We start from the raw sequence: 24,848 nt of genomic DNA on the forward strand, positions 1-24,848 counted from the left end.
TTGTAAAAATTATATGTAAATTGTTACAGCGTCTTGAAGGACACTCTGATAGGCAGGTCAACTCTAAGAGCTCTCACAAGAATGCATTAGCTTAAGAAATGTCTTCTTCTTTTTTTTTACCAAGAAATGTTAATAAATATTCGCCTTGAATTAAAGTCTTTAACTACAGGTGTGGTTCCAATGTTGTATTCTTGAATATGTATCCAATTTCAGCCAGATTTCAGCAACAAAAAACACAAGGGGTAAGCCTTGCATTTTTGTTGAAAATTGTTTGAAATTGGAGAAAATCACAAAGGGTAAGCCTTGCATTTTTGTTGAAAATTGTCTGAAATTGGAGAAAATCACAATGGGTAAGCCTTGCATTTTTGTTGAAAATTGGCTGAAATTAGATAAAATCACAAGGGGTAACCCTTGCATTTTTGTTGAAAATACGCTGAAAATAGATAAAATCGCAAGGGGTAAACCTTGCATTTTTGTTGAAAATACGCTGAAAATAGATAAAATCACAAGGGGTAAACCTTGCATTTTTGTTGAAAATACGCTGAAATTAGATAAAATCACAAGGGGTAAACCTTGCATTTTTGTTGAAAATACGCTGAAAATAGATAAAATCGCAAGGGGTAAGCCTTGCATTTTTGTTGAAAATTGGCTGAAATTAGATAAAATCACAAGGGGTAAACCTTGCATTTTGTGAAAATACGCTGAAAATAGATAAAATCGCAAGGGGTAAACCTTGCATTTTTGTTGAAAATACGCTGAAATTAGATAAAATCACAAGGGGTAAACCTTGCATTTTTGTTGAAAATACGCTGAAATTAGATAAAATCACAAGGGGTAAACCTTGCATTTTTGTTGAAAATACGCTGAAATTAGATAAAACCGCAAGGGGTAAGCCTTGCATTTTTGTTGAAAATTTGATTAAATCACAAGAGGTAAGCTTTGCATTTATGTTGAAAATTGGATTAAATCACAAGGGGTAAGCCTTGCATTTATGTTGAAAGTTGGATTTAATCACAAGCCTTGCATTTTTATTGAAAATACGCGGAAGTTAGATAAAAAACCAAGGGGTAAACCTAGCAATTTTTGTTGAAAATATGCTGAAATTAGATAAAATCACAAGGGGTAAACCTTGCATTTTTGTTGAAAATTGGCTGAAATTAGATAAAATCACAAGGAGTACCTCTTGCATTTTTGTTGAAAATTGGCTGAAATTAGATAACATCATAAGGATCTTGCATTTTTGTCGTAAATTTTGTAGGTGCTCCCATGTGTAAATCTCTTTCGGGAGGAGGGTTTGGCTCTGAAAAAGGCTGTTTGTGAAGACTCCACGTTTCAAACAGTTCACTATAGGAGAATAAATGGATCAAAGAAAGACACAACAATCAATTCAATTACTACAGGACAATAAAGCGTTCATTTATTGGTTTCATTAATTCTCCACAACCCCACAAGATTATTATATTATTTATATATACTTTATATATTTACAAAGTACTTGAACCAATTGAATGCACTGTGTGTCCAGAACCAAATATTACGACAACTTAAAAAAACAAGGTTAACCAAAACATTTGCATATTTATAACTAAAAGCAACACTTCTTTTGGAAGGCCATTATTAAAAAGAAATGATACAAAACAATTATGTCAAAAATGTAGCAAAAGTATAGGTTTTTAGACCTTAATGGGATGCAGCCTTTGTGTTTTACTTCACATACAAATGAGATCCAAACTGAGGCTGGAATGAAAATTGTTCAACCATCTTAAAATCGTGATGTAAGAATCTTTCAAAAACGATAAATCTCGTTGTACAAAATAATTTAAAGTAAATTTTATTTAGAACAATTTTGGTGCAATAAAAGTGCTTTCTTGCATAATAATTTACCATTAATTGAGAGGGCAAAATAACATTAAATTCGTTTGGGTTTATATAGCCAAATAAAGGGAGGGTATACAACTGGTATAGTGCAAAATCCTATCAAGAGCGTCAAAAGTCATAAAATTGATAATAAATCTGGTTTTGGAAGAGAACATTTTTCTCCTATTTTTCTAGCTGAAGGAAATTTAGTCAAAAGAGGGCGCTGTCACACTTTAAGAACAAATCATTTAAAAAACAAAACAACTATTTTTGTAATATGATTTGTTCTATACAACAAAAGTATCCTCGCAAAATTCCATAAGGTTAAAAATGTCAGTTGCAAGAAAAGTTGAGATTAAGTTTGTGATGCAGCTCGTTGGGTAAGGACATTTAATCAAATTCAACCAAGAGGGCGGTATCCTGTAATCACAACAGGAACTTATTTTAGGAGTTTTTCTTTTCATTTCTCCCCGGAGCGCACTAAGTTCACACAAGAGCGACCGATACTGCATCACAAGCTTCTGCTCATTACGTTGTTGCAATAAATATTGCTACCCCCATTGGTAGACAATTTAATCCCCTGAGAGCTGGCAGGAATGATTATAACTTTTTACAAAAAAAAGTGCAAAAATCTGTGAACCATTATGAAGACACCTTCATAGAGCTACTTTAATTTACTATTAATATTAATATCATAGACACTCAGCAGCTCAATATTATTTAGGGATTAATTACATTAATATTAAAACATGTAATTATTTTCTAATTTGGACTTTGACCTCTGAGCAGCTGCAGTCAGGTGGGGGTGGGGGAACTTTGTACTCAAGATGACAAAAACCAATGCATCTGTGGTGGCTTTAGGTAAACCACAGGCATTAGATTGAGCAATAACCATTTGATTGTGTTGCGCGTACGTAACACTCATGTGAATGTTGAAAAAGTAACTGGTAATTGGTTCAATACTTCTCATTGTATACCATGACTTCTTGCTGAAAAATGACCACATCAGTTTTACTGTTGACCAATTATGAATCAGGAAATGGGCATCGTGAAGTACTCCCGAGTCATGTTTGAATGCCTGGCTTTTATGCCTTAGCCTTTGTTTTCAAGCACAGCTGCATGACCATACAATGTCATGACAGGAAGATGGGAGACATCCCGAATTCCTAGCTTCATCTGAACTGGCTATAACCAGCACAACATGGCCCAATAGCATGGTTCTGCTTAGCGCCGAATTCTGCGCTTGCTCTCACCATTCTCTGCTAAATGTGTAAGTGCCAAAGTTCTGCGCTAGCTGTGTAACGTGGAGTAAACCTGCACACAAAGCAGAAATTCCCTGTTAACCCGTGAAATACGTTTGACATACACTTCTGTAAGCACAAATTCTTTGCTTACAGTAAGCAGAGCTATGAAATGGGGCCCCTTGTGTTACATAGATTTCTATAGGCAAACCGTGTATATAAGCTAAACATGTACATTCATAGACTGCACTCAGTCTTAAAAAAAAAATTGTATTGACAGTAATATAGCACAGAGTAATGGAGTCCGTACACATGTACACCTATATACACTTTTGTTTGTTATAACATTTCTATATATAATAAACAATTTAATTTCTTTAAATGTATATTTTTTTCTAACTTATATTTGCACATAGTTTGCTTTATGGAGTACAACGAGAGAACAACGAAGGGAGAAAATATGACAACAGATTATTCATAATTTACAAAAGGACAAAGGTCTGGTTCCTCCATCAATAAATAATACCCTCAGGAATAAACTCAGTTTGAAAAGGCACCAGTCTACATGAGGAACAACCTCACTTCGACCCCCATAAGATTGTGTGTTTACAAAAACAAAATGGCAACTCTGTTTTTGTTGTCCAAGTTCAGGTTCTCGCTGCAACAAAAGCTAGATAACAAGAGCCCAATTTCCTTAAGCCTGTAAGCAAAAAACTGGCTGTTAGCAGAAACAGGTCACCAGCCAAAAATCCAAAAAGTTTGCACTGTTGAAAGTTGTGCCCTACTCAATTTTATTTTTGCAAAGAAAACAAGAAAATTGCTAAAAATGTTGTTTTTCTTCTGCTTAACAGCTTTTTGAAATAAGTCCTTGTTGTGTAGCCAGCGGTGAGAGTCAACTCCCTCTCTCCTAATAATACTAAAGACAGTTTTCCCCGAACCACCTCCCTTCACCCATCGCCCATAATCACCTCCACACACACACGCTTAAATAAAATACAAAACAAAAAAACCAATACACACAGTTCCATCTGTAGTTCAAACTAAAGCATTGTGTAAAAAGAATCCAATCAGTCTTGGATGTCTTGGGAACATACTCTTTTCACTTTGGAGCAACTCTCATCAAAGTCTCTGTATATGGCCCTTTTCAAAACCAGTTTCAACTTCAGTTCATTTTAGCTTCATCCACCTCAGCCTGTTTGAAGCCTTGTAATCCTTGAGTAAGAGAACAGGTGATGGTGGTAACTCTAAGAGTGTGCCTCCATAACAATTTGAGGATGAGGGGACCATGGACGCAAGTCTTTGCGGAATGATGAATGATAATGAATGAAATCGTTTTTCAAGATAGTTCACAGAGTCAATCTAAGTCTTGATTGGTGACATTCGTTTTGTTCACCTAGCCCAGTCTCTCCGAGGGACTTGATTTTGCGCCCTCTAGTGGTGACAAATACAAAAACGTTAATCATGACCAAGTCAAAGCAAACGCTGAAGCTCTGGCTTCAAAAAGGGCAGTCTGTTTTAAACAATTTTATTTGTATAATATAATTATTTTTTACAATGCATTGGATTCAACAACAGAGGGCGCCATGTAAGATTTCAAGCAAAGTCAAAGATTCCTGCATGGGACTAAGGGTTACCATAGTTACTGGCCAAGCTGTCAGCAAACCCTTTGTGAATCCTTTCATCGGATTGATCCCTGATTACCAGGTAAACAAAACTAATCCAAATATAGATCTTCGCTGTATTATCCTTCAAATGTTAATAGAAAACTCAGTTGGTAGAGCACCGGCACTTTAAACCAGAGGTTGCAAGTTCAATTTCCGAGTTTATTGTTTTTAATTCATCCAGTCAGTTTCACTTGTGGATTATAACTTGACATTTGCAATAAATAACTAATTAATATAGATTCTATGACGACATAACAAATGCCTGAGTTTCCACATTGACACAAATTTCTCAATGCATTCATAAACAGTCGGGGGAATATTAAAACATTTGGGAACGGGGAAATATATTAAGAAAATCACAACTCTCCATCAACTAGTTTCTTTTTTTCAATACTAATAAAATATAAACAAATTTTGTCACTTTACTTTTGAGTTGCGGTGATATAATATGAAAAACTTTTTTTTAATGGTTTTTGTCGTAATTTGAATTCTGAGTAAACTCGATTGAGTTAGCTTATGAAGAAGTCAATCATTGCGTGAAACATAGTATCAATGTGGACCCCATTATCACTGTAGCACCCCTTAAAAATACTCACAGATGAAAGTTCGTTAAAGTGAAACTCCCCAGATAGTGAAACTCCCCAAATAGGCGCCAGAGTTCCTCCCCTTTTACTAGGTATTTTCGGTAATAATTTTCTTACAAAAAGTCCCACGGTGGGATGTTCTTTCTGGTACAAACTGATCCAATAACAGACATTGTACATATCTGCCAAAATGAAAAAAAAAAAAAAAGTTATATAATACTGACTGATTATGATTTCTGAGTATTTCACTCGGTAAAAAAACGTCATCAATACTACAACTTCAAACAGTATAGCGCCCTCTATCGGCACATACTAATGTCATTATCAGGGGATGGCCTGCCTATTTGTACAACATTGATTAGTTTTTGTTTTAAGTTGGTAACTATTCAAACATCAATGTACAGGATTCTGGAAACAGCACCATATGTTATGCATTTACTTTACAATCTCCTATGATACATGATATACAGTACATACATGTACAGCCAGTACACTGCAATTGCTTATAATACGTCACATAACGTACATGTACACTGGTTTTTATATAAACTTTTAACAATGAATGTGAAGGAATGACAATGGACACAAGACTACAAGCCGCTCAGTTGGATTCCTAATTGAAATTCAGCGTTTTTCAATTGGGGGCATACAAGCAGTATTTGACCAATACTGTTTATTATTCACTGTATATATATATGACATCGAGCCGTAAATCCCTTAGGTAAGTTATAAGAAATACTTTTTCTTATAAATCTAACAGTTTATACTCATTAACCCAACCAGTGGGCTCTGATGCAAATGGGATGAATTTAAGCGACTCTGAACAAAAACAAGTACGAAAGCCTCCGCTAGGGTCGAAACGGCAGACCATTAACTATTTTTTGATGGTGATTTTGACAGAGATTGGGTAGCTATAGTTTGGTTGAAAGTTTCAATCGTTGCAGGTTCAAGTTTCAAAAAGTCTGTAGGCAAATTCATTTTGCTTCCATTTTTTGTAAGCCCAGGCCTGTAAGTAAAGGGCATTCTAACTTGCTAGATGTTCTTCCTGGCAGAAGAGTGACACACTTATGTTGCTGAGATGATGTGATTAGGGGTCGATTCCACACAGATAGTCCTAACTTTAAGACTTGTCCTAGGAGTTTTTAAAAACTTAAGGCTAGTCCTAAGTTAGGACGAGTAATTCGTCCTAACTCGACATAAGACTAGTCTTAACTTTTTGTGAAATCTACCCAAGGACAATGTGGAGTCTTACGGAGAATACCACTCAGTGACTTGGTATACATGTACAACAAAGCAGGTGGCAGGAGAAAACATCCGTGTATCAAGGTGGGACTTTGTACATGTTACATTTCCACATCACATTAAGTATTGCAAACAACAACAGCAGAACACACCGTTTGAGATGTGCTCTTTTAAAGAGTTCTTAAAAACGAAATAACATGGTACACTGCAACACACACACAATCAACACATGTGCATGTTTGTACAGTCGCCTCAGTGTACACATTATGCCTGCCGACCCCTGACCCCTATCATCATGAGTAGATGAGTCACGTTATAAGAAGGTAAGAGGCATACTTCTCCATCCTTGTTAACGTCTCATAGCAACTGGTTATCAACTGGATGAAGTAGTGCCATGTGTTCCGCACCTCTGATATTTAGCTTGTGCGTCGTGTAATAGAAGATCATCTGAGGAATACCAAGGAAGGGTTTACTGAACTCCCCCAAGATGTAGCCCTGGGGATGGCTCACGATTTTCATGTGCATGAAGCCTTTAGCACTCCTAGGTACAGGGAAGAGAAAATAGAAAGGGGAACAGGGTTAATCTGTGTATTATTTTGCTGTTAAAACTTCTAAAGCACACATTCTAAAATACATCACTCATGTATGGTGCATTGGCAACAAATGATATAGATGTACAATGATTAAAGCCACCTGGAAGTGGTATTTTGTCAAAATAAAGCTTTTGTCACTATTATATGTGTTTTGATGAGTGGAGAGTGAATAAACAGTTAACTAATATAAGGTTCTAAAAAAATTGTTCTTATCTTATTTACGAATTTAAGAGAAGGCCCCGACCCAAGAGGGCGCTGTTCGCGACGTCAATCGAGGCGCGATATTTGAAGAAAAAATGCTGTACAGTGCTGAAAAAGACGTCGGACCGTACCATAGGCACTATTGCTCTTGTGAGTCTGACCAGCCATGCAGACTGACCCTATCTTTAGTTGTTTTGCTGCATCCAGCAGCAATACACTTGGTCGGCATTGTCGGAAAAACTTTTTTTGAAATGTACAAGCTCACGACTTGGACTTGCACGTACTTTGCACGTGTGTTTACTCTACGCATCAAGACAAAGTCTGCCTCGATTGACATCACAAAAGGGGTTGGCGGAGTCAACCCCCCAAACAAATTTATGTATTTTTTAAACATATAAATCGTGACAAACAATTACTAAAAAAATTGTTTTATTTGTTTGAACAAATAAAAATTATATTTTCAGGTGAATTTAAACATTGATAAAACTCATTGCTAACATTGGACACAGTATGCTAAGAGCTTGTGTACAGAGCAGTGTCTTCAGAATATTCCAGATAGGATCAGGTGGTTTATTACAAAGAACGGGACCACTTTATGAGATGGCCCGCTCACCGCAACAGCCTGTTCTTGACCTGGGAACAGCTACATGTACATGTAGGAATGGTGAGGGTCCAGAGTAAAGCAAGTGGTTGCCCTGCTTTTTCTTGAGCAAGTCCTTAAGGCCGAGTCACACTGCAGCAATAACGAAAACGATAACAATCACGACCCAAAGAGAACACATTCAATTGGTTTAATTGCTCAATGCAGAATACGCCCACGCTCATTCAACCAATTGAGGGCGTGCATTGTTAACATACTCGTTTTCGTTCTTGTTATCGAGCCCTGTGTGTCCGGTCAGGTGTTTGGTGATGAAGTGATTTAATTTAAGTCAAGATCGTAAAATCAATTCTCTGTTAGAAGCCAGTAGAGAGACTTGAGAGGTGGGGTATCCTCTCATACTTTCTGACACAGCCAAGAACTCGCATAGTTCAATACTCTTTGCAATCGAAGTATGGAAACATCTGTTAGACGAATGTTACTCATCCAATGTTACTCACTTGAGTGAGAGTGAGTAGTCTTTCTGTGCACTTTCACTCTGCCTAACCAGATAGCTGCATTCCTTGCAAGGTTTCAGCAACTTCTCCGCTTCCGTTCGAGACAACTTCCCGTGGTAGAAACTGTAAGAGAAAAAAGAAAAAAACTGGTTCATTAGAATTCCATGGAATGTTGAGCGTGAATGAAACTCACTTCAATGTTACTTATGTACTACATGTATGCTGGGACGAAATTCACTTAATATTTATGCATTCCTACAGTTATTCACAAAAATACATTGTAAGATTTTGGGTTGAAAAACTAAAAATTGACTAGAACGGGACTTGAAACAAGTCCCACTCTTGTCAATTTTTCTTTGTTCAACCCCAAATCATTAAAAATATACCCAGTTAGCAGAATTGCCTGCTTCCCTGCAGAGCCATGTAACTGGGACCAGTCTAGGCTACTGTCTGCCAACGGTCTGCCGTTTTATAAGTCAAATTGCATCTCAAAAAGGACGTCTAAAATAGCGTAACCAAGATTTACCATGGCTGGTTCATGATCGGATCAATCCCTTCACTCCTTTTACAGGCAACCAGCTACAGTGCATGCTACAGGGCCACATTGGTAGCACATAAGTAGTTTGTCAAACAACATTTAAAGATTCCTGAGAAAAATATGTGAAAAGTCAAGTAAGAATGCCTTTTTTTCTCACAGAATGCCTGGAACTGGTTGCCTGTAAATTGCCTCATGTGACGTGGCCGCTAGACTACAAGACTATGACTGAGAACTTACGTTTGTGCGTCCAAACTTAGGTTTGGGTCGATCTTCTCTCCTTGGACATCATGTTTACTGTGTTTAGACAACTCTAGCTTCAATTCCTTAGAGGGCTTCTTCATTGGTGACTGCTTCCTGGCATTGTCTGGTGTTGACGCTCCCGACCTCGATACTATATTCTGTTTCTCTCTTTCTAAAACATCAAACAATTATGGTTGTTAACATTATTTACATAATAATTGTAGTTTCCAATTTGCTGCACCTCATTTATGGAATAATCTTCCTCTACACATCAAACAAACTGCCACTATCTCAAGTTTAAAGAGTCTTCTCAACACATTTCTGTTCAATTCATCGTATACGTATTTTTGTCTTTTGTTCCTCTGAGCACTTACAGACTTTCTTTTGGAAGTGTCAGGCGCTATAGAAATGCAGTTGCTGTTATTAATGGTCGCAATTGCTGAGGTCAAACAATGGTAAGGTGTACATGCGTGTCGCGCCGTTTACACGTTGTGTACGCCACGTGCACAACTCTCAGCCAATGATAGATTTCACTGACCTAAAATGAGGTCGCTGTTATGTGTCGCGTCGCGCATAACCTTTTTGACGTGGGTAAACCAAACAAGCAATGATGACACAAACCGACTGACAACATATAAACACATGAGGGCGCTACAGCAGTGAACTTTAACCGGATGTGACAAAATACACGACCTTTCCAATATGTACAGTTCCCCAAAATTCATTTTTATTTAAAAAGTGTAAATATTGACTGGTAGAATCATTGCCTGCAAGTGCCAGTGGTCTAAGTTGACTTTGCATTTTGGCAAAGTGTTGCCCCTTGCTATATTTAAAGATCAACTTGAACAAAATTAACATAATTGTTCTTTTGTAATAGAAAGGTAATTGAGTGTGTAATGATTACATACAAATGAGCAAAACTCAATAAAAATGGTTTTGTAATGCAAACCAACCTTCATTCAGTCCGGGTTGTGACTTATTTTACGCCACAACACAGACTGGTTGTAAGCTAGTTTTATGAGGCACTTAGACTTCAGTGTTGATTTCACTTTTAATTTGTATGTTTTTTTGCTGGGAACCATGCAGGGTGCTGCCAAAGGCGGAACAAAAAAAAACGAAAAAGGGAAGGCTAGTTTTTCAGATCAAATTTCAACAAATTATAGGGGGGAGAACTTTACACGTCTATGACCTTATAATAAAAATTAAAAAAATTAAACAAACAAGGATAAATAATCAAATAGGAGACTTTTGGGACGCTAGGTGGCAGCAGACTTACCAGGTAAATCCATTGTTCACAGAAATGTTCGCATGGTCAGAACGCTGTAAACAATGGAAATCTGCTTGGTAAGTCTGCTGCCACCTACTGTTCAAAAGTCTCCTATTAGTTTGAGTGATTTGGTTCAAGTTGATCTTTAATGTTTTCATCGCTCCTCCCACCTGTCAAGACTTGAGACATTTGTCTGTTCTTCTGAATCCATTCCCAGGGTTGGTCGTAATCATCTTGAGGTCTGATGTCACTGTCTGGACTCGTCCTCCCCACCCCTCCTCCCAGATGAGCAACATCCGACTTACTCCTGGACCTCTTGAATTCTCCGCCGGGTGATTCTGGCGGTAACCTCGGCAGTTGATGTGACCTCCACTCCCAAGGGTTGTCGTATTCTCCCTGGGGTCTCATGTCGTTCTGCGGCGTCTGATCGGGCTGTGGCGATAACGGCGCATCGGAGGAGGAGAGATTGCCGTTCTCCTCGGCATTGTCCATGGCAACGGGGGCATCTTGTTTCCGGCTGTTCTCAAGCCCCGGTTGATCATCTGGGGATTCGTCTTCTGATACTCGTCTGTGAAGCTCACTGACGTCTGGTGGTTCTTCGTATTGATGTTGTTGTTGTCTTATCGATGTGGGCTTAAATTTGGTGCTGGATTGACCTTTCGCCTGTGTCTGGATTTCTACAAAGAGAAGACAAGAAAAACACTATAAAGTGAGATTCTCTTGTCAGGACAAAATCAGTCTGATGTTAAATCAGATGTTCTTTTGTGTATTATGAATCCTTAATCCTCTTCTCTCTGCCCTCTGTACTGACTCCTGAAGACTCCTCATGTGTTAAAAGGCAGTCAAATTTTCAAAGGCTTGTTATTTCATGTGTAAGCTCGATCACACAAAACATGAACACTGTGACTATTTTGTCAGCTGACCAGTAATGTCCAGTAATTCCCTGATAAGATCAGGGAATTACTGAACAAATGCACTAACAGCACATTTACTCCCAGCTGAAACCATAAATACAACAACAAGCAATGATTTTAAAATGGTCTGACACCAAAATAGCTGTCAAGAGAAGAGTTTTAAGAATCAACCTTGCACTCACAGCGCCGTCTTTGAGCAAAAAAAAAGGAAGCGCCTTATTGGTTGAATGTATTATGAAGCAGGTTGTGCGCTGCAACTTCCACAATAGATCGGTCAAGTCTGGTGCAGACAGAAACAGTTTGGGGTAACTTCGGGTACCACATTCATTGCTTTGATGCGATTTGATTTATTTGATTACACATTCAATAGCATTTAGCGCCAATAGCAGGATGAAAAGGTAACGTGAAGAAATGTTCTAGATATGGAAGGAAAACCCAAATGGAAAACCCTAAAAAAAATGGGAAAACCTCAATGGGAAAACCAAAATGGAAAAACCCTAAATGGGAAAACATCAATGTGAAAACCCAAATAAGAATACCCCAAATGGGAAAACCCAACATAGGAATACCCCAAATGGGAAAACCCAACATAGGAATACCCCAAATGGGAAAACCCAAATGGGAAAACCCCAAATGGGAAAACCCAAATGGGAATACCCCAAATGGGAACACCCAATCAGTAACTCAATTGGGTAAGTTTGAACTCTGAGGGCATGTTTTTAGCTTGCGATTCACCGTGCAGGGTAATCCGAGTGGACCGTCTGCACAGCATCAGTAGTGCGTGCAGTCTGCTCCGTGACCGTAGTTCTGTACGTAGGCATCATACCGATCAGGTAACCAGACAATGTGTACGGGGCCAGACTAGGCACTTTCTCTTCAAACATCGTGCTTCGATTGACGTCACGCACAGCGCCCTCTCAGGTCGGGGCCTATTCTTACATTTGTAAATAAAATGAGAACTAACTTTGTTTAACCTTAGTTAACTGTTTATTCACATTCCACTCATCAAAACATCTTTTGGGGCCAAAGCTTTATTTTGAAAAACCACTTCCAGGTGACTTTAAAGTGCAGGCCTGATGCTTCATGAAGGCAATTTCTTTAATGCCCCCGGTCATTGCCTCGTTGCCCTTTGAAATGTTCCAATAGAAATTTACAATTTCCTCTTAGAGTGCCCTTTGGAGAAGACGCCTTGGTGCCCTTGCCCGTTCAACATCGAAGCATCCGGCCTACAAGTGAATGCTGTACACGTTTGTGCCTTTGGGTATGTAATGACACAGACAGTGAAATGAAGTTAACAATCCCAAGATTGAGTAGAAGTCTGAAAGGCTATGATTTAGTGAGGCATAATGTCCCTAGATGTAGTCATATTGTGTGTCTCCAGGGAACAGCGCTCACTACTAGACACTAGAGAATGTACATGTACAATGTGAATCCAGCTATCTCTAGATAGTAACAGAGTGTTCCTAGAACTGTGCATAATGTATGAATGTAATAATGGCCAACAATAGATACAAGGGCCCTCTATGCAGCCAATATGCCCAGCAACCTTGTTTTTCAACTATTCAAATCAATTCAACCAGCCTTGGGCTAGAATCAGGAAGAATAAAGAAGAATTTTTTGTCAGTGTATCGATAAAAACAGACTGTATCACGCAGTACCAAATGCTACACAAAGTGTATGAGTTGTTACTAAAAAATCATCATTGCTACTTGATATAAGAATTCAGTGTGCAAAAGATAAATATATGCTGGGCGAAATTATTCTATGTGTTATGTGTATCGACACAAACGAGTACCACTTACAGACTTTTATGACAACCTGTACGCCAAAATAGTGCAAATAGTGAAATAGCATTAAAACCAAGCGTTGATATCAACTTGTTATTCTATGTTGACCTACGTGTAGGTGTCATGTTTTATTGTCATGTTTTGTTGTGAATACACAATGCTTACAGACATCGGTGTATGCATTGTATACTTGACCCAAATAATATTATTTAGCGCCAATGCAAATTTAACATAAATTTTTGCTGTACCCGCTGCTTAAACATAGAACTCAACTCAAACTGCCTCTAGCTTCAGGGCAATCTCAGTGGTCTAGTTGATAAGACATTTTCTCTAGAATGGCAAAGGTCATGGGTTCGAATCCCACACAAGTAAAATGCCAGCGATTTTGTTGTCATAGAACTCAGGAGAGTACTGAGTAGACATTGCTTACACACATCGGTGTATATGGGTTAAATCAAATAGACAAAATTAATCAACAAAACATTAAAGGTTAAGAAAGCTGATAAGTTGTTAGTGCACATGCAAGGATGAATGGTGTTTATCAGTAGATACAACACGGACATAATTTTATCATAGAGCTGCTATTAAAAGCCTTAATACACTTTCGGTAAACAGTATTGTCCAAGTCCCACACTTCGTGTATCATAACTTATACATAAAATAACAAACCTGTGAAAATTTAGGTTCAATTGGTCATCGGAGTCGAGAGAAAATAACGGGAAAACCCACCCTTGTTTCCGCACATTTCGCCGTGTCATGACATGTGTTTCAAATACATGTAAATCCGTAATTCTCGCTAACGAGAATTGATATTGTTTTAATGTTTTCTCAAAAAGTAAAGCATTTCATGTAGCAATATTTCAAGAGAAGTCTTTCACCATTACCTTCTGTAAACCCTGTAAATTATTTGTAAATCTGTGAACTTTTTTCTTTTTTTCTGTACTGAAAGTGTATAATGGCTTTAAGAAGAAAATGTTTCTGTTCAGCAAAAATTAGCAGGATACAATTTGCAACTCACATGTGTGATAGTTCTTTAGCTGTTAACCTTATTTTGGTCAATATAATTTGTTGTGCTTAGCCACTTTTTGTGCTGAAACAGCTCTTTAAAATTTGGCCCAAAGTTCACGGCACTACTCACTACAGAAATCAGCGTTTATGGCACTCTGTGAACCTCTTGGTTTATGGCGCTCTGTGAACCTCTTGGTTTATGGCGCTCTGTGAACCTCTTGGTTTATGGCGCTCTGTGAACCTCTTGATTAATGGCGCTCTGTGAACCTCTTGGTTTATGGTGCTCTGTGAACCTCTTGGTTTATGGCGCTCTGTGAACCTCTTGGTTTATGGCGCTCTGTGAACCTCTTGGTTTATGGCGCTCTGTGAACCTCTTGGTTTATGGCGCTCTGTGAACCTCTTGGTTTATGGCGCTCTGTGAACCTCTTGGTTTATGGCGCTCTGTGAACCTCTTGGTTTATGGCGCTCTGTGAACCTCTTGGTTTATGGCGCTCTGTGAACCTCTTGGTTTATGGCGCTCTGTGAACCTCTTGGTTTATGGCGCTCTGTGAACCTCTTGGTTTATGGCGCTCTGTGAACCTCTTGATTAATGGGCAGTCCACTAAGTCCAGATTGCTCTAATAAGCAGAGAATGAAATTGGGCCGAGTTGGTTGCAGGGGACCAACCTGATCTTTGCAACACTAAATGATCTTGAACTTCTTTTCCCTATCACATGATGGTGCATGCATGGTTTATGTAAACGTATGGGGTGGATGACTTGCAGAATATAATGCATGTTAACACATTATCAATTGGTAAAAGACAAGATTATCATGGGTTTCACCTATTCCCCGCGTTTCTTTGAAAACTAAAAATAATCTTTGTAAAATGGAAATGATAAGAAACAGGGGTACTGATTGATGGTTAATGAAACAGAGTACATTGAATGTACATGTACATATAGAGTGCATGTATCAGTCCCACATCTATACACAGCGGCATCCCGTGGGAACAAGTACTTAGGGTTAAAAGGTACCTGAATTTCAATACAAAGCTAACAATAGTTCTGTAAAGTGTGTTAAATGATGTACATTTACACAAGTAAAGTACATTGACAACAACACGTCAATTATTTCCTTGTTGGGTTTGTAGGTTCATGCACAACAATACCTCACAATATCCACAACACATTTAAAGTACACCATACCTCAACCAACGAGAAAATAAACCCCCCACAAAAACCAACACAACCCAAACTTGAAGAAGACTTCATGCTCCACTGAGATATCTTGAGACAATTAAAACTTACTCTTGAGAACGTCGTATGGTAATGAATAATCATCTTCAGGAATGGTCATCCTATTTGGATCCCATCCTTCTTCTGGTATTTGGTGTCGGTTTTCTATGGCAACGACGTTAGTTTGCAGGCAGAATAGAAAGGAGTAATACCAAAGTGGGAAGAGTTAGTGTCAGTGCAACCAATGTTTAAACTACAAAACTGTGGCAAGTTAATGGAATAAAGCTAAGAGTTAGTTTATGTGGTTGATACAAGCACATTTTTGCGATGATTAGAAAAGTTTTTTGGGGGGGTGATTAAAAGCAATGAGTTGTTTTCTTCATTCAAAGCATGGCTTCTGCATTAAATAAACCAAAGTTTTGGTTGAGAGTTTTGGGCTTAATAAAACACACAACTCTTTGCATTGATTACAAAGCTAAGTTTTGATGTTGATTCAAGCAAACTTATCTTGGTTGTTACTGTACGAGCAAACTTCTCTTCCTCTTGGTGCACCCTTAAAGATTTCCCGCAAGAAATGTGCCTATCCCTGTTACTTTTAAACGTACATGTAGCTCTACATTGAACACGAAGGTGAAATTTAAAAGCTTTCTAGCTTTGCTCCAGGATGAACATGAAGACTCGGGAATATAGATGAATTCAATTGAAATGAAATGTAGACTGCTTTTGTATAAACCTTTTTTTGAAGATATTGTCACCAACCACCACTGTGATTTTTGTTTTAATTTTTTTCATTTTAAGAAACAACAACAAAGATGCAACCATTTTGATACACCAGATACTGCATGGTTAATTTATACCAGATGTTTTGAAGCAGGATGTCAACATTTGTATACAATTTACATGCAGGATGTTGACATCACTCATTTATAGTATTTTTCTTTTCACAAGAAAAAGACAGAATAAACAGGGTGTACAAAACAAGCTGTCTACAAATCTGAACAGGGTGGGCAGAGTGACATCCGGACACCTCCTTGGCTCAATCATAGTTGGACTTCTTAAACTACACATAGTTGGGTGACACACTTGGGGGGGGGGGGAGGGGTGGTTGAGGGGATCTAACAAGAATCACAAGGTGTAAGATAACCATCCTGTGAAAGATGCGGGCGTTGAAACAGCAACAAAGAAAGTGTTTGTGGAGACACTGTGTTCATTAAACTCTCTCTATGTGTTGTGCTGGCTGTCACCAGAGGTTCTCATCAGAACTACCACAACTCTGTCTCCGCAAACCTCACTAGATGTTTTAAATTTCATACTGAAAGTGTTTGGGAAATCTTGAAGGATTTCAACAAAAACTGACAACAGTTGGTTTCTTCTTAAGACATGTACTAGGTTTGTTTCAGTCATGCAACTTACTTTTGACTAAGTCATATGGCAAGGAATAATCGTCATCTGCATAGGGTTGGTCCGGCATAGGACCGTCTTCTGGCAACGTGCCAGATCGCAACTCTTTTAAGAACAACAATAAATCAGATGTTAAGAGCAGTGAAGTTATGATGAGCATTTACAGATGTAGTAAGGTTAGTAAGGTTAATGGTTAATTAGCAGCGATAGTAAGTAGTTTTCACACAAACAAACACAGTTTTCCAACATTTAAGTAGCTGTGGGGACTTCCATTAATTGTGTAAAAGGCCACATAACTTTATGTGTGCCACACATTTATAAACGGTGCAAAGCCAGAACACCTCTTTGTTCTCCAGCAGCGTCCTCATTGGTTTTGTCTACAAAAGCAAAGGGAGGACTGCAATTTTATGCTTTGTTAGTCCTCGGTTTGAATCCTATACATGCCCACATCCACACACAAGTGTGTAAACACCTGCAACCAGGGACCTCTTATTTCATATATTTGTTTGTAAACATTTTGGGCAACAGCTCCCACTGTTTTGTCCACAGTCTTCACCCCACTGGGGACCCTTCTGTCCTGTTTGTTGTTAAGTTTGAACGAGTAAACCCACACCCACACATGTTAGTAGAACCAGATTGCTTTGTGAGACAGTCATAGCCAGAGTCTTTGTGAGACAGCCATAGCTAAAGTCTGCAAAAGACAGCATGATTTTAAAACACACAATGCTGTAGAAAGCTGCAAAAGCTGTTGCAAGAATTCAGTTTGCCATTTTGGTATGGTGCCTTGCCTTGAGGACAATGGAGACATTGATCATTGTGCAGAACTATTCAACACTTCCATGGGGTACCACACCAGATTGCTGTGGCTTTACGGATTTTAATATACACCTTTACAACCACAATGGCAATCAAGTGACGAGGGTTACATGTATCTGTCTTGATTTTAGTTCAAGAAAAAAAAGCAACGCCAACCAGGTACATATTGCACTAACAACAAATCTGAAAGTTTATGTTGCTGGATCCGGATTTTGCAAGTTTAGAAGAAGCAAGCAGAAGTGAAAGGAGGTCCTCATCAGAATGGCTTTGACTTTATGTTTATGTTTGATTTTAAAAGGTCTAAAATGTTTTTCGTAACTTAATTTCATTTGTGTATGGATCACAACTCATGTGCATTGGCTCAGTTGCTATGTAGCTTGTGCAATGGGGAAATTCAAGACATAGCACAAATGTTACAAGAACGCACTCACCAGCTTATACTGTAAATATACTACATTCCCCACCCCCGTAAAAAAAACCCAAAATGACAGGAAGTTGGGGACAGAGAGTGGAAGTTAAATAGCCTCATACTGCTTATTGTATTAGACTATTGTTAGATTGTTAGCATGTCGCTTAAAAATAGAACCTGAAAGGAACTACTTATTTAGTCAGAATCCTTGGGGTAGATATAAATACCGCATCTGGCACAAAATTGAAATCTGCTAATGAATTTCCCGACTTTCCAGCCAAGAACAACTGATGAATTGGACAGTTTCTCACGAAACACCCCCATCGAAACCTTCAACTTACGTTTAATAACACCGTAGGGGACTGAATAATCATCTTCAGCGTAGGGTTGATTTGACAAGGGTCCTTCTGGTCCCATGGGTAGGGGTCCACCGTCCACCGAGGACTTCAAGACGTCTTTGGGATCGCTGTAATCATCAAGAACAACAGGCTGTGGAGAGCAAAATAAACAATGGAGTTCTTTTATCATTGGGGGATTGCATTATTGCGGACCTTATACATGAGTATGCGAAAGAGTCGGGCAGTTCTTGCTGGTATTAAGTTTGTACAAAGCGAAACAAATATTATTATAGGTGAGATTCCCAATGAATGTCCAAACATTTATGAGTATTTTGAAATGATGGCATTTCCATCATTTCCTAATACCTTGAGTTATAAATTGCAGAATTCTTAGGCTATGCAGAATATAAAAAAAAGTAAAAATAATTCTGAAGAACTAACAGCTTTTTCTCACCAGGCAGACAAAAAAGAAGAAGTAAGAAATCATGTATGCAAACTTTGTCTGAAATAGGTTACTTGTTTGTTTGTTTGTTTGTTTGTTTGGCTGGTTGCTGGGGTATTGTATTTTTGTTTGTTGTTGTTGTCGGTGACTTTTGGAGGGGGCTGTTCATTTGAGAACAAAGTGAACATTTTATTGATAGTGTTTTCAATGTGGAACACTATACAATTTTTAAGGACTGGTAAAATGATTCAAGTTGAAAATTGATTTCCACTTGTCAATATACTGATAGCTCTCTCTACCAAGTACGAAATGTACGAGAAAGCGATCTGGGCTGAATAGAATAACAAACCACATTGTTGACTTTTATTGATGTAAACTTTAAAGACTGTCATAAAATTTTACATTGAGATATATCAGATAATATCCGGGTCTGACGCTAAGCAATGATGATGACTGTGTGCAGTCAACCATTACAAGACAGTGTTTTTCTAAAATCTTCAAATGCGGCACAGCAATATTGATCGAGTCACTGCCGTGGATATTAAAACAAGAATTAATACTGGTCCTCATTAAATTGAAAGGAATTTTTGAACCAACATCAGTTTAAATTGATATGATTGGAGGAAGGACAAGATCTTGTTACAAAACAAAAATAACAAACTACAGTTGATTTTCCAAAAGAGCCCCTTACACAAAAAAAATTCAAAATGCACTTCCTATAGGAAATAATTTATTCCAAGTCAAAACTCCTTTTACAAAAATTTAACCACAGACTCTTCATGTACATTGTCCTACATAATGTACATAGTACAGATTCATTTTAATCGTAAGGCCGGGAATCCATGTGTCCTTCCTGCGTTATGCATATATATGCGCAATATGTAAACATGAAAATAATACAAGCCAAGCAACGCACACAATTCCATACAGCTACCTTAAGGAGACAAACAGAAAGAGAAACAAAGAGATCGTCTCCATAGGGGAATTCTATATATTTATTGACCAAACCAAAAGCGGACGAGCCGCCAATTACAGGAAAGGATACAAAAAAAAACAATAAGAAATATTCATATAGCCTATATAAAAACAATCTGATATGTACAAAGTTAACAATTAAAATAGAATCATCTTAGGAAAGAAAATTAAAGCATACATTGAAGATTAAGTAAAATAAAATAGGGAACAGAAACAGACCACCATGAACGACTGTGAAAATATATTTAAAATAAATTATAAACAGAATAAACGATAAAAAGACAAGGGGAAAAAAAAATCGATGTAAACAATACCAAATAAAATAAAACAAAACACTGTAATGTATACATTAGTTACTGGAAGAGGATATGGCACTCAAAACCTGACCACGAAAGGAATTAAGAGAAGGGGCTCCGAACACATCACAAGAACCATGGATACTATTATATGTGGAGGAAATCCTTGACAAAAAGCCACGCTTTGTCACATCTACCTGATTCCTTGGCACATATAAGATGTGTTTAATAGACTGTCTAGTATTACGGTTAGGAACATGTAAGGCAAAGGGGTTGAACTCAGTGTTGCTAAAATGATTGTGGAAAGATTTGTATAGAAATAGACAGTCATTCAATATTCTTCTCTGTCTAAGGGGTGGAAGTCTGTACATTTTACATAGGTCAAGATAATCCAAGTTATAAACAGTGCCATTATTTAGTGTCCTATGAATAAATTTGAGAAAACGAAACTGAACTCCCTCTAGTCTATGTGCTTGATGGGCTGAAATAGAGTTAAATACAATGGTACAAAATTCAAGATTAGGTCTGATGAGAGAACAAAACAAGGTACGTAAAACATGCTCATTCTTTAAGGAGCGAAAGTTACGCCATACTAAACCACTCATGCGATTGGCTTTTTTGATAATAGTATTAACATGCGAGTTGAAAGTGAGTCTGCTGTCAATAAAAATACCAAGATCTTTTTGGACATCAACACGAGTAAGAATATTATCACCTAAGGTATAATCAAATTTGACAGGCTTCTTCTTAAGAGTCAGGGTTAAAATGCTACATTTGTTAACGTTAAGAAATAGACGCCATGTTTTAGACCAGTCAAGAATTCTATCTAAGCCAGCCTGCAAAGAAATAGTATCGGCTGTGCAACCAATCTGACGAAAAACCTTTAGATCATCAGCATAAAGTAAACATTTATTACTTAAACATTCAGGAAGATCGTTAACAAATAATGTAAATAAGAGAGGTCCTAGAATTGAACCCTGTGGAATTCCAGAGGGCACTGTTTTCCATTCGGAAGAAAAACCATCCACAACTACTCTACTCTAAAGACAAGGGGTGCTACACAAGAAATTGTTTGTACAAAAATTACTACAGGGACAAAGAAAAGAACAAAAGATGTCTCTGCAGGGATAACTACAATAAAAAGGTGTATGTCTGAAAATAGTCAACCGCTCATCAACGCACACTAACAATAGAGAGGGACAAACCTTTAATCATACATGTTTCCTATTGGATGCTTCACTAAATTTTACTTTGTACACAACAAAGACTACCAATTATGCGCACACAACAACAAGACCACTTATTAAATGAGACAACAAAAATCAATCAACCCAACCCTCCACTGACAGAGCAATCATAAATCATAAACATTGATTATTTGAATAAAGGGTTCTTCTGAAATTTAAGAATTTAAACAAGAATTGTTAACAATGTTTTTAATGTTGGTTATCCAACTGAATCAGTCGTTTTAAAGGATCACGTTGCCTTGGATCGGTCGAGTTGGTCTTTGAAAAGCGTTTGTCATAAAATGCATATGGGTAGAAAGATGTTGAAAAAGTAGAATACAATGATCCACACAAACATGCCTCGAAATTGCACAGTTTTCCTTTTACCTCATCGACTAACACGGCGGCCATTTATGGGAGTCAAATTTTTGACTCCCATAAATGGCCGACCGTGTTAGTTCGCACAGTAAAAGGAAAACCACGCAATTTCGAGGCAAACTTGTGTGGATCATTGTATTCTACTTTTAAAACATCTTTCCAACCATATGCATTTTATAAAAAAGGGTTACAAACGCTTGTTATAGACCAACTCGTCCGATCCAAGGCAACGTGTTCCTTTAAAATAATTATTTTACAGAAACAAATTGATCAACGGTAAATGAACGGTACATGAACTTCATAATAAGTAGCTATTCAGATTAGATTTTTTTTAATAATGTTTTTTTTTTTATCCTACATTTAATACATGGCCCACGGTGATGGTCACCTTGATGGTCAAGTGTTTAGACTTCAGGACTTGCAACCTCGAGGTTGTAGGTTCGAATCCTACCAAGCTGATTTCACAACATTGACTAGAATAAGAATTGTGTCTAGTTAGGGCCAAATGAATCACAATTTCTTGTTTTGTGCTAATTGTTATCATAGTAATTAAACCCAAATGTTTATGAGAGAGATTGGCTGTTGCCAGCTTCCTGTTTATATCCCCTTGTGGGAGTTTGCAGATTTCCTTTGTCAACACCTTCAAAGATGGAGCATGGATACAGAAACGAAAGTATTACTAATCAACTGCGTGCCACAAACAACGGTATTGGGAATTATAATTAATAGACATTATGCATTGAAGTAATCTTAGAGGTTATAAAACGGTGATGAAACAATGGGATACGAAAAATGTGCAGCGCACAAGATAGGCCAATTAGCAACCTTCTTTTGACCACTTGCCTCTTGCTCAACTCAAATAATGTCAAAGTCATTTTTTTGATGATTTTGTTTTGTTCTTCATTAGGCTTATCCCATGCCTCACAAAAGATTCACCATTCTCTTGTAAAAGCGGAAACTATGTCCTCTCACTATCATAGAGGTTAAAAACTTTTTGAAATTCGCAGTACATTTGATGGCCTGAGGGCGTGTGTAAACCAACTCTACTTGATGCAAAACACTTAACACATCATTATTGTCATTATTATAATTATTTATTTGGCCATTGATACAAGTAAACAAATACATGCAGTCAAGTTCTGATAAAACTGCATCTGTAATGCAAGGAAATTTGCGTTGAGAGCGCCATCATGAGGACAAAAATACGGCCAAAAGACTTTTAACAAATAACACTTCCTTGATGGAACAAGCATCGCAATGACACTTGCTGGTAATTAATTCCTTTGTTTTGTATGAAACCTGTGTATCCCTCAATAATTGGTTTTGATGTGTCTGTCTAATTGTTTTGTTTCAACCAATTTTTATTCTATTTCATATTTGCTTGCTGTCTTTTTAGCCAGTTTAGTGACGCACTCATTTTCTACTTGATAGAGCCATTACAAGCGACACCATTTTAATATTTATAACAATCTGTGTTGAAACTGCAGCAGATTTAGTTTTGCTCAACACTGTTCACTCGCAAGTCGCTTGTACAAGTACCTTTTAAATTGAACCCGAGAGGGACGGAGATCCACATTGCCCTTGGGCGCTCGCCGGCATCCTTGCTACTCACCAATGCACCCAAGGACGGGAGAGGAGAGGGAAGCCCCCTGGGTGTGACACCTCACATTTGTCTTGGGACCAGGCCAGGGTTCGGTACATGTAGAGCCAAGTCAACATTTCTGTTTATTCTCTACACTACCCTACATGTACATGTAGGTGTTTGGATGCATTGGACAACCTGTTTTTTCCGTCACTTTCGTTTAACAGTACTAATTGAAAGTGACCAATTTGGATAAGCACCTAACACGTTTCCAGATACTGGCCCCCACATACAGATGTTGTCATCAACAATTGTTGACCCATTCTATTAAAACCATCGGCTCGGGTCTAGCTGTTTATTCCCGGCACTTCCTTTCCCTCATGCAGTCAGTAAAATGTCATTGCAATTGCATTGAGCGTGCACTTCTGCAGGGTACATGTACATGAACCCCTCGTCGTCGGCAGCCTGTAGACGATTGCCAAATGAATCTGCGTTTAGAACTCACACTGTGTGTAGCTCACTGAATGGAAATGACATTATATGGGCAGACAGAAATTACAATTTGTCTTCACGCTCTACTTACGACTTGGAAGGAATGGAGGCAAGAGCACTTTACCTCCCACGAGTGTCTTGGATATCACACAGGACGAATTTTCAGATTTTAATGAGATCGTACTAATTAAAGGATTACATTTAGAACTTTTATAAAACCCTTTTAAAGATAACAATACAACACTGATTTCATTCACATTGGATGACAGGTCACAAGAAAACATTGATTTTGCAGAGGCAGATCTACATTAGGGGGGGGGGGGGGTTGGCCAGCTCCCCATCCCACCCTCCCATTGGGCAGCTCCCCATCCCACCCTACCACACAGTCAAATTAAGTTCAGGTCTCCTTATTTGATGGCACAAATCCTTCAAAAACAAACTACTTGTATTTGTGAATTCTGTTAAACTGTAAACGCCAGTAAACTAATTATGCTGTAGAAAGGATCAGGCACATAGCATTCATCATTCACCACAGTTTGTGTAGTGTGCAACCATATGGTGTTGGATTTTGTTTCGAGTGAGGAAGGACCCTTGTAAATCACCGTAGGGAGTGCCAAGGTTGTAATATTCAGATTAATTCTTTCTCCACAGAAAATCTCAAATTTTTATAGTCTCTTTTTTTTTGTCTTTGTTCTGACCATAATAAAATAAAAACCTTTCTCACTCTTCCAAATTAAAATACAATAAATAAATAAAATATTATTTATTTACTAAAATGCAAATATGTAATCACTGTTGAAGGGTATTATATCATAATAACAATGAATCCAATGACATCAGATTACCATGTCCAGCCAGCATGTGAATATTTATTTATTTGACAAAATATGCAGGTTTCACACCCAATTCTGCTGTTTTGCATGTTTGCCTGATCCTAAGTTAATACACAATTATGCACAACATGAATGTTTGTCCCTGTTTAATGTGAAAGAGTAGGTAATGCACATATTTGGCATTATAAAAAATAATGAAAACGACTAATCCT

General features: G+C 37.8%; 1 protein-coding gene across 3 annotated transcripts in view; it reads right to left on the reverse strand.

Moving 5' to 3' along the window:
• Positions 1 to 1,386: 1,386 nt before the first annotated feature.
• LOC117295262 (SH2 domain-containing adapter protein B-like) overlaps positions 1,387 to 24,848 on the reverse strand; it is a 46,187-nt gene continuing 22,725 nt past the window's right edge. The window contains exons 2-8 of one of the 3 annotated variants that reach the window (XM_033777809.1): positions 18,416 to 18,563; positions 16,862 to 16,954; positions 15,521 to 15,613; positions 10,828 to 11,199; positions 9,253 to 9,427; positions 8,481 to 8,600; positions 1,387 to 7,129 (exon numbers count right to left, since the gene is read on the reverse strand). In XM_033777809.1, the coding sequence (XP_033633700.1) occupies positions 6,946 to 7,129; positions 8,481 to 8,600; positions 9,253 to 9,427; positions 10,828 to 11,199; positions 15,521 to 15,613; positions 16,862 to 16,954; positions 18,416 to 18,563 (1,185 nt within the window). In that variant the 3' untranslated portion in view covers positions 1,387 to 6,945. Of the gene's footprint in view, positions 7,130 to 8,480; positions 8,601 to 9,252; positions 9,428 to 10,692; positions 11,200 to 15,520; positions 15,614 to 16,861; positions 16,955 to 18,415; positions 18,564 to 24,848 lie in introns of all 3 variants that reach the window. The other 2 variants (XM_033777808.1, XM_033777810.1) reach the window with 2 other exon arrangements.

Source organism: Asterias rubens, chromosome 10 (genome assembly GCF_902459465.1).
Source record: "Asterias rubens chromosome 10, eAstRub1.3, whole genome shotgun sequence".
NCBI classification, from domain to species: domain Eukaryota; kingdom Metazoa; phylum Echinodermata; class Asteroidea; order Forcipulatida; family Asteriidae; genus Asterias; species Asterias rubens.